This window comes from Equus quagga, chromosome 11 (genome assembly GCF_021613505.1).
Source record: "Equus quagga isolate Etosha38 chromosome 11, UCLA_HA_Equagga_1.0, whole genome shotgun sequence".
Classification (NCBI taxonomy): Eukaryota; Metazoa; Chordata; class Mammalia; order Perissodactyla; family Equidae; genus Equus; species Equus quagga.
In genome coordinates, this window is record NC_060277.1 from 84388351 (window position 1) to 84399208 (window position 10858).

General features: G+C 51.7%; 1 protein-coding gene across 1 annotated transcript; it reads right to left on the bottom strand.

Moving 5' to 3' along the window:
* Positions 1–349: 349 nt before the first annotated feature.
* On the bottom strand, positions 350–7621 carry DYNLL2 (dynein light chain LC8-type 2). Its single transcript, XM_046675877.1, has 3 exons — positions 7339–7621; positions 4393–4531; positions 350–2420 (listed from the first exon to the last, which is right to left on the bottom strand). The coding sequence occupies exons 2-3, from the start codon at positions 4522–4524 to the stop codon at positions 2283–2285; spliced, it is 270 nt and encodes an 89-aa protein (XP_046531833.1). The 5' UTR covers positions 4525–4531; positions 7339–7621; the 3' UTR covers positions 350–2282.
* Positions 7622–10858: the final 3237 nt, after the last annotated feature.

Below are 10858 nucleotides of genomic sequence, written 5' to 3' on the forward strand. Positions count from 1 at the left end.
GGAGGGCTATGAGCTTTGGCCAAATGTTCTAAGAAGCCAAACTCCTCCTGGACCTAGAAGCTGGACACCAGGAAGCCGCATCTAGTATACCAAAGACCCAAAAAGTGGCTCCCCTATCTCCAAGGGACCCAAGAAACCTTACAGGTGAGTGCTGCTGGTTAGTTTTTCTCCACTTAAAGGGCCCGAGCCTAGGCCCTACAACTAAGACCTGATTCAGGCCAATCACTATCTCTCCCTGCCAGGTCTTATCTCTTTAGCCTCCATTATATTCCACCCTAGATACCTTCCACCCCCCATCACTGCCACCAGAGCAAACCTTTTACCCAAAGAAACCCAAACAGCTCAGAAGTGCATCAATCGATCTTTAATGTCCAAAAGAGGCGTGGATGCAGAGCATAGGAGATGTGGCAGGATCTCAGCTCCTGCTCCAGAAATGAAGGAGAGATGAACACAAACCAGACATTTCCAACTGGCCACACAAGTCAGGAAGGGTAGGGGGAAACAGATTTGGACACTCATAAAAGAAAAAAAACCTAAAGTAAAACACTCAATCTTGTGCCCACCAAAGAGTTTGACAGAGGGAACTCACTCACCATCCCAGTCCCCACCCTCCCCCGTCAGCATCAAAAAGAAAGCTCAGCACACACTAAAGGCTTGGGGAGGGGGCATTCTCCTGCCTCCCCACCAGCCCCAAGAATGGATTTGGAAAAAAAAAATGAGCTGGATCCCAAACCCCATGGCATCAATCCTACACATGAGAGTTTTGAATGTGATTTACAAGAATCAGCAGCTCAATCAGCAATGACACCCCTCACCCCTACCCCCACCCCATCCCTGTTTATCTGTTTACAAGATTTCCCCAGCATTCTCCTTGGAATCTGCTCCCATTAGTGGCCCTGCTCCATCTCCTGATACTGGGGCTTCATCACTGCAAGACTAACCTCCTCCAAAGTTCCCCTAAAGCCCCTCACAGCCCCTTATCACTTCCATCCATACCTCCCACAAGAGGCTGCAATCATCCAAAGTCATTTTCCCACTCTACTGAGACCCAGCTCCAGGGCAGATGGCAGCATGGCCATCTCATCATGGGCTGTCCTCCTAAAGCCTTTCTGGGAGCAGACGGCCTTAGGGCAAGCAGAGTGTCTGGGCCAGATGGCTGAGTGGGGGTGACACCTATCTTCACCCCCAAACCAGTCACCCCCAGAGGTTTATAACATAAAGGCCCACTTACAACTAACTGTGCACCATTATCTACCAATATACCCTAGAGATTCCACAGTCCTGCCCCTCCCTCCCCTCTACCCCAAACCAAGACACACACACACATACATACACATATACACAGAGGAGACTCAAGGGAGACATTAATTTGGTTTGACTGCTAAGACCTAACTAAGGAACTACAGTCACTGGAAATTCCCTTGCCGGCCAACTAACAGGGGCTGCTCTAAGAGAACTCCAGAGGAATGAGAAAACTGAGGGCTAAGCAGGGAGCAGACAGAAGGAGAGAAGGAAGAATGAAAAGAAAAATAATCAAGCTAATCCGACCCCCAACATCCTCCCAGCATGAGCTCTGGCAGGAAGAATAGAAGGTAATCCACAAAGACACAGCCCTTACTTAGAAACTCTTCTGACAAAGACAGCAAGACAAGTCTGCTCCCCACTCCCACAACCACAGACAAACACGTCTCAGGGCCCCTTAAAGAATCCATCCCCCCTACCCCACCCCACCCTCTGCCCCAAGCCGTGGAATCACAGTTCAGTGGAATATTCTCCCTGGTACTAGATCAATCCCCCTACCCTCCTTCCTATCCTTCTCTCCTTGCCATTCCTAACACTGTCCCCCACAGCCTCCCTGGCTCTCCCAAAGCAGCATCTACCACCAGGAAGAGGCAGCTGCACACTTTTAGTTCCATCTCCAGAAATCTATTTCCTTCCCCCAGCCCGTCTAGTCTTACAGGATTTGTTGACGGCTTTTGATTTTGTATAAGGAGAGAAAGAGAAAAGGGAGGGGTGGGAGAGATTTCCTAGTGCAATACAACCAAAAAAAATTTTTAAGTTTTGAAAAATAAACATAAAGCAGCCTTCTTCCCCAGGCAACTAAACAGAAAGAAGTTTGGTTTTGTTTACTGTGACATACACATGAAATCGAGTACACAGTCCATGCAGTAGCACAGCCATTGGAGAGGACATCCTGATGCTGGCCCCAGTGCAAAACAGTCCCAGCAATGCCGCCTGCTTGCCATCGCTGCTGCCGCCACTGATACCTTCACTGTGGCCACCTAGCCTGACTTGAAGAGGAGGATTGCAACTTGACCCAAGTAAAAATAGATGAAGTGCTTTGTCTCGTGTGTAACATAGCTGCCAAAATTTCGGCCCACGATACAATGCCAGGTAGGGTTATATTTCTTGTCAAATTCCTAAAAGAAGAATAAAAGGGAGAGAAGAAAGGTGATTAGGACAGCTGGAGGATGAGAAATCAGAATAGGAGTCTGATTAGTTCAGTTATCACCCCCACCCAACCTCCTGCCCATGGCCCCAGCTCCCTGAACCACAGGAGCTCAGGTTCTAAGGCTGACTAAAACACTCCTTCCCTCATTAATAATGTAACACCACAAAGGCTCCATTATTTCTCTCTAGCACTTTACACCTGGATCATCTCTCCTCTCTCCAGCTACCCTAACTCCACAGCCCACCCTGTGATTCTTCACCAGATAAGCCATTAGCATAAAAGACCAATCCAGTGTCACACAGCAGGAGTAAAACAGAGGAGCAAGCCTCCTGGACTTGCCTCCTGCTGCCTCCCACATTCCTAAACTGGCATTTCCAAATGCCAAAAACCAAGACACTACAGCAAAACAGGGACCAAATGTCAGGAGTACCAGGAAGCAGTTCTGTGTAAGTCATCAAAGGCACTCCTGTGTGCCAGACACTGTGTGGGCTGTAAGCACCAGAACAAGGACCTCACCCATGAGATTAGGGCAATTCCCTCACTTCTCTCAGAGGCACAAGTTGAGCATCAAAACCACCTAGGAAATCCTTGTGACCTAATCAGACAGGCAACTCCCTGCTGCCCCATGGAAGCAGCAGGAAACAGATGGCTCAGTTCTAAATGCATTCTGCCATGGCCATAAAAGGGCAGCAGCCCTCCACCCTGGGCCAGGAATGCTGCCAACCATGGGGCTCTGTCCCCCAGGTGCCCAACATACAAAACTTGTTGGGCCTCCTCAGCCCCCATTCCACATGACTCCAAGAGGTATGAGGGAACAGTGAAAAGGGCACAGGTCACTAAACCTAGCTTTAATCCTGACTCAAGACTCTGTAACATGGGAGAGCCATACTCACTTCCCTGGGTTTCATTTTCCCCATCAGCAAAACAAAAAACCTGGGTCAGACATAATCTAAGAATTTTCACGGCTCTCAGAGTCCATGATTCTGGATTCTCTCCCTGGACAGGACAGAACAGAAAGGCCATCACTCAACAAGGAGCTGGCACCCCCAGCAGCCTTACTGGCTCTGCACTGCCTTGCTCCACACAAGGACAGTCTCTCAGGACTCCAGGGTTTCCTCTTCTCATCCCACCCATCTGGGTAGGAAAGCAGAGTTCTGTAAAACTCTAGACACCCTCAAGGACACCCTACCACGTCTATGGACCAGAATGCCACTACTCTTTGGCATCCTTCTTGGTATACCAGAACTAAGAATATCAAAGACTGGAACTACACCATCAATGGACCTGGATCCTGACTGGGAATCAGGGGCCCTAGGGTACCACTTCTCACTTCTGGCTCAGCTGCTTCCTCACCGTGTTAATCATATCCATACACTCAGGAATTTTTCAGAGTCTAAACCTATTATTCCAATATTGCTCAACTATTTTTAAAAAATTATATATTCAAGCCCACCTTTTTCATAAGAAGGTAGGGGAAAAGGGATGATGCAGTAACTGAGTGCTTTTTGAGAGAAAGAAAAGGAAACCTCTTAGATGATGAAAATCATTATAGGGATATTCCACTTTATGTGACGCAGGACCCTGAAAATTTGTATATGATCTTATATTATCCCATTTAGATATCCCTGATCTTCATTTCCAATAGTTCTGAATTTGGCCAATCATAGTTAATCCTGAAGCTTCTCTCTCCAATGCCTTGCAGTCACATAAATATTTATAAACACACAAATCAGCAGAGTTCCTATTAAGAACTCCTAAGGTAAACGCTTAGGCACTAAGAATCACTCCATAATTTGTCTGCTTTGTAAGTTCCTAGGGTTTCATTTTCTAGGAGATGGGATCTATCTGCTAAGCTATGTCCCCAGCTCCAACCCTCCCTGGGGCACAGCTCAGCTGCCCATCCCCACCCCTGACGACCAGCCACAGCTCTCCTGGCACACCTTCTTGATATAGGCAGCAATGTCCTTCTCTATGTTGTACTTCTCCATAGCCTGCGTGGCGCAGTCAACAGCATCCTGTTGCATGTCCTCAGACATGTCTGCATTCTTGATCACTGCCTTCCGGTCAGACATCGTGACACTGCAGAAGAAGCAGAGAGGTGAGGCTGAACACTCCATGCTCTGGGCAATGGGCATTAGCAGCTGGGTGTGGGGCCTGAGTGGGAGAGCTGAGCACAGTGAGGGCAACAGAAAACACAGACATGAGGCATTAGAAGAGGGAGCTCCTAAGCTTTTAGCAGAGACGTAGTCCCCAAGCCTGGGAAATACAAGATAAATAGTAAAAAACAAACAAACCAACCAACCAACCATAAGTAGTCATCAGTTTTTATCACCTGAGGTTTTTCCAACTCTAAATTTATCTGTTTCCAATACTTTAAATAGCACCAGTAGCCAAGATATTACAATATACCACCTACTAGCTGTGTTGTTGGGCAAGTTAATCTTTGTCCTTTCAGGACATTATTTTAAAATAAGGACTGCAGAGTATTCCTGGGGGTAAATCAGGTGGCATAACACCTGAACACAATAAGCCCCTTGATTTAATAACATTACATCATTGGTATCACAGTGCAAAGAAGATGAACTAGGAATCAGCAGGCCTGACTTCTGGTCCCGACTATGAACTCTTATGGTCTTGGACAAGTCATTTAGCCTTTCCACATTTGATTACTTCCATTTTAACAAAGAGAATAGCTCTCTACCAGGGGTTGTTATAAGGATTAATTAATATATGAGAACATCTGCAAACAAAGATAGTCTATGCAGGGGTCTGTCTCATTGGCTAGATGCAGCCTGTCACCTATTTTTGTAACTAAAAGTTTATAGCAGCACGCTACAATAGCATAGTTGAGTAGTTGCAAGAAACTGAATGGCCTGTAAAGGCTGAATTTTTACTATATGGCCCTTCACAGAAATATGTTGCCAACCCCTAGGCTACCAATGCCCAATGGTGACAGAGACAACAAAGGTCAAGTATTATTATTATTTTAACAGCCCTGTTTCATATCCCTGCTATCTAAGCCATGGCATTCATGCTATAGCAACCAGAAGTTCATGGTAGACATTGTATGGTCCCTTCCTAGAATGACAGAAATCCCAAGAGGGATGGCCAGGATCTGCCTGGCAGTCTATAGCGTGTGAGGTGCTTTGCAAGAACAGAGGAGAGGAGCTGCAAAATCCTATCCTCTGTCCTTGACCGCAGTCCCGTCACACAGAGCAGCAACATCCCACCACCACCCCGTCCCACTCCCCAAAGCACCACTCTGTGGCCCAGCCCAGTGGACAAAAGATGCTGTTGTTCCAGCCCTGTCTGATACAAGGCTACACACAGGCCTGCCTGCTCAAGGAGAGACGCCTGGTACCATTCCAGGCCTCCCTGCTCTGAGTCCACACTAGCCTGTGGGCTGAAAGGGGAAGCAGAACTCATGGCTACTCCCTCAGCCTGCCCCAACTGCAAAGAACTACGCATGCCAGCTGCCACCCAGGCAGCCCCTGACCACATCCAAGGCACCTTGTCTGACCGTCAAACTAGGCAGGGCTGATTCCACTTCACAAAGGCTGGCAGAGGAAAGGGTTAGTGGACCAGGACCCTCTGCCCCGATGCCCCCGAGGGGCAAAGTCAAAGCGTCTAGAGGAGTCCGTGGGCACCGCCTGGTGCTGAGGAAGGGTCAGGAGAACACTCTTCAAGGCCTGACTAGCACAGGAAGAATGTTCTGACATTATAAGGCTCTATGTGAAGAAAACCAGTGTCACCCGGTGGCCTATTCCAGGTTACCACTCAGAAGGGGGCACTGTTTACAAATCCAAGGGTGGGGGTGGGGCCCGGTTACAGACGGCGAAGTTAAAGCACGAAATTGGCACCGGTTTTCCCAGCGAGCTCACCTACTCCTCCACTGCCTCATCCCCAAAGTCCAAAGGAACAACTCTGCCACAGTAATTAAAAGCCACCTTCCTCTCCGGGAGAGAGCCTGCGGTTACATAACGCCGGTCTTGTGACTACAATGCCACGATTCTTCACCCCTGGCCCCCCAGGCGTCGGAGAGGTGAGGCCCAGCCGCAGCCTCCCCTGTCCAAGGTGCCGGTGAGAAAAGGAGAGGGAGGCGCCAGCCTAGCCCCTCCTTCCTGGGAAAAAAGCGAGGGACCTGGGCCTCCGGAGAGAAGGATGACCAGAGGGGTCCCAAGCCAGCTGCCTCAGTCACGAGCCAGGGGCTCCTCTGAAAAGCAGGAGGGCACTCCAGGACAGCTCCCCGTCCTCTAGCCCCGGTTTTGCGACAAAAAAGGTTAAGGCTCCGGATGACATGGACCGCCCTCCCCAACCCCCAAACCCCACGAACGCGTGATTTTCTCCCTTCGTTCCTCCAAGGGGGCCGCATCCCTCCACCCTCCCATCCTCCAGAGAGCTGCGGTCCCGCAGGCCAGCGCCCGGGGAATGAGCAAGCATCCTCCTCCCCGCCTCCACCCTCGCCGCCCGGCCAGGCCGCAGCCCCGGCCGGTCATCCGCCCTCCCCCGCCCGGCCGGCCTGGAGCAGCGCCGGAGTGACTGGGCGTCCTCACCGCAGGAAGGACGCCCCAGAGGGTGGCGGCGGCGGCAGGAGCAGCCGCGTCACGCCCGAGCCCTCTCCACCCCCTCTCCATCGGCCCGAACACCGGAGGCCTCCACGCAGCGCAGGGGGACTCTCGGGGGGGGCGGGAGCGGCCCCTCCGCAGCCCGGGGCCTCCAGCCGCGCCCCGGGGGTCGCTAGGGCACTGGGTGGCGCAGCCCTGGGAGGAGGGGCGCCGGGCGGCCACCCCGGGGCCAGCCCTGCTCCGGGTCCCGCGCGGGGCGAGGAGGCCGCACGGGCCCTGCGGCGAAGACCCGGGCGCGGGCCGCCCCCAGCCAGCGCTCACCTTCACGGAGGCGAGTCCGCGCGGGGCCCCGGGGGAGCAGCGATGGCCTGAGGCAGGGCGCGGGCAGGGGCGGTGTCCCCTCGGCTCCTCCTGCAGCAGCCGCCGCGGCCGCGGTGTCCGGCTCCCGCAGCCCGAGGCCGAGCGCTCGCCGCCGCCGCCGCTGTCCGCCCTCCGAGCTTCCCCGGCCGCCCGCGCTCCGCCTCGCGTCCGCCGGCCCGCACGCCCGCTCCGCACTGGCGTCCCACAGCTCCGCTCCGCTCCTCTCCGCCGCTGAGCGCGGCCGACGCGCGGCCCCCGCTGAAATAGCGCCCCGCCCCGCCCCCCCCGCCGCGCGCGCCGCCGTCCGCGCTGCCCATTGGCTGCGCCCGTCCGGCCCCGCACTGCGGGCTTCTCCCCGCGCCGCTCTCGCACCACATCTTGTTTCCTCCCACAATGCCTCGGGGCGGAGGGAGGGGGTGGGGAGGGGGAGCTGGAAAGGGTTGGGGGAGGGAACTGTGGCCTTAAGAGAGAAAAGAAGAATGCGGACCCCTCCGTCCAGGGCTGGAGAGGCCAGGCCTAAAAAGGAATAAAGAGGCGAGGCTCAGAGAGAAGGAGAGAGGGAGGGGCGTAAGGACCCCAAGCCCAAGGAGAATAAAGGAGGAGAGGGGGATGGAGATTTCAGACCCAGGGAGCAGATGAGGAAGGGGTAGAGATCCTAACCTTAGGGAGGGAAGGGGAAGGAGCTGAAGTCATCAGCCTCAGAGGAAAAGACAAGACCCCTTCCCTCCCCTCAAATCTGTGGGAAGGAAAGGAACTGCCCCCCTACTGAGAGGTAAAGGCATAAAGAGCCCCAGGGCTCCCCTCCCCTCACATTCATGGAAGGTCCCTTCCCCATCCAGCTCAGTCTTTGTTCCAGAGTCTCAAGGACATGCGACCTAAACTCCCAGCTGGGGCCCCAGCTGCTATTCGTCTTCAAGAGCGATGGAGGCAGACCCTAAGCACAATTGTGAGAAAGGAGGTTCGTCTTCGGTACACAGGCCCCTGGGATGGTGAGAGTAAGCCGTATCTGGTCAGTCTGCCCCCACCTGTCTAGACAGGACTAGAGGGGAAGTGAATAGAACCCCCTAGAAGTGCGAACCATCGCATGTCAGAGCTGTAAGGAGCCTTAAAATTCGGCCCGTTCATGTTCCTCCCTTTGTAAAGGAGAGAACCAAGATGCAGAACGGGGAAAGCCCTTGCCAGATCACCACAGGTCGGGCCTGGACTTGGCATCTAGGCTGAACAGCGGTGCTTCTAGGCAGTAGCCCAGCCTCTCCAGTGGCTGAAGAGGCTGTGGGAGTGTGCCTGCCCTCCACTCCACCCTACCCACCTCCAGAGAACAGGAAACTCTGCCTTTTGATTCCCCTCTGTCTCACAAAGGAAGTGTTGACCTTTAGGGGTGGTGAGTCTTCATTGGGAGCCAAACATTTGGGCCACACAGTGAGGATTAAGAAGTTCCCATTCCCATCGTTTTCCCTTCACTGTCCCAAACGTTGGTCAGGAAGTCAGACTTGGTCTGGCCCTGACCTGCTGTGGTTTGAAGCATCATAATTTAGTATTCATTATGTGTCAGGGGAAACCTAGAAAATCATCCCCTCCCGCTTCTGCTTTCCACAGCTCTGTCATCTCCCAACCTCAAACAGTGGATTTCAGAAAAATAGGCAAAGCCTGAGGTACCCCTCACACCAAGGGTATTCTGAGGTCAGGCTCTCTGTGAATGAATGGGGGGTGGGGCACAAGTGGGGAGGGAGGGAAGAGAAGAAGTATGCTTTATCCACTTAGGGCTTGTGGAGAGCTAATCTCATGGACTACTGGGAGGAGAACTTGGACCCTCTTTCTCTGATGGTCATTAGCTTCCAGCCCCTGCTATGGCCTGAAGGTCAGAACTGCCATGTATGGTTGTGCAGGTTGTTCATTGTACAATGGCGTTCAGCCTAGGGAGCAGGTGAGGGCATGCAGAATACAGCCTGCACTCCACTTGCTAAGCTCTGCGCCCTGGTTCAGACCAGTGTCCACCCAGAAGGTGTATACCCTTTTCGAGTGTGCACTAGCAGTGGTCCTTCCAAGGCCATGCTGTCAGGATATAAATCCTCCCTTTCCCTGCCCCCTTCCCTAGAGTAGAGTAGGGCAAGAGTTGGGTCATTCCCAGTCCTGGGCTGTGGTGGAGTGGAGGTAGGGGCACAGAGAACTTCAGCTACCAGGAGCAGAACCAAGACTTTTGACTTTTAAGAAATATGGGTGTTATCAGTGTGTGTGTGTGAAATGTGTGTGCCAAGGACTAAACACTATAGGATATCAAGGGAGACTTAATATTATAGTATGGTTTATAGAAAATAATTGATATTTATGGAGCCCTCACTCTGTGCCACGTTCTCTTCTAAGTGTTTTAAATGTATTATTGCATTTACTCTCTGGATCAATCTCAGTGAGCATATTACTATCCCCCTACATAGATGAGGAAACTACTGCTTAGAGAAGTTCAGTAACTTGCCCAAGATCACCCAGCTTGTCAGCAGCAGGATTCAACCCCAGGCTGTCTGTTTCCTGTGGCTGTCCTCTTAGCCATTCTACTATCCTGCCTCCTAACAGAGAAAAGACAAAAAAAGTGTAAACCAGGGGTTCAGCGCTCTGTCTAGATTATACCAACGTTTCCTAAGCTTATCTGACTCCAAAGCCCTTTTTTTCCCAAACATTTATTAACATCTCCAGGAACTTCTATTCCACAGGACACAGTTTGGGAAACTTGTGCTATACTAATTACTGCTATTTATGTGAAATGCTTACCGTTTAAGATAATTACTATGCAACATAGCAACTGTTATGATTAATATGTCGGCTTAACTTGGTGGATATTTTTATTTGATGCCACCACACCATTCCTGATTGCCCAGATAGCAGAGCCATGTCTTCAGACAAAAATCCGAGGGGACTTTTGTTTTTCTCTCATCTGTGGGCCCCTTACCCTCTGGCTACTTCCTGTAACATCAGGGTTCCCCAGGGCTCTGTGCTTCCGGTCTCTGCTCAACTTGGGTAGTTACATCCATATTTGTGATTTTTACCATGATCTGGGCCCTGGGGGCTCCCCTAAGTCCTGGACCTCTCCACTGTGGTGTCCCACAGGCTCTTCAGACTCGTCACGTACACACATATAAAGCTTGGTGGTTAAGAGCATTCGCCCTGGAGCCAGAATGCCTGGATTCTAATCTCTTTCCACCCTCCACCAGCTGTGCAGATCTGGCTAAGCTATTCAGTATCTCAAAGTTTCATTTTCCTCATCTGAAAATGGAGAATAATATCTACTTCATAGAGTTATGAGAATATGCATGAGAAACTCTTGGCACAATGCCGGTCCATAGAAGTGAGTAATAAATGTTAGCTATCATTAACAGCTGTCTTCCAGACTTCTTTCTCTTCCCTGTATTTTTTATCTCAGTCCATGGCCTCTTTATCCAACCAGGTACCAAGTCAACCCTGCGAGGCTCCCTAGATTTGTGTCTCTCCC

Bases quoted from the DNA above. Each gene is read 5' to 3' on its own strand.
- DYNLL2 (XM_046675877.1), bottom strand. From the start codon at position 4,524: ATGTCTGACCGGAAGGCAGTGATCAAGAATGCAGACATGTCTGAGGAC. The intron at 2,421-4,392 runs GTGTGCCAGGAG...TTCTTCTTTTAG, and splicing joins TTGCTGCCTATATCAAGAAG to GAATTTGACAAGAAATATAA.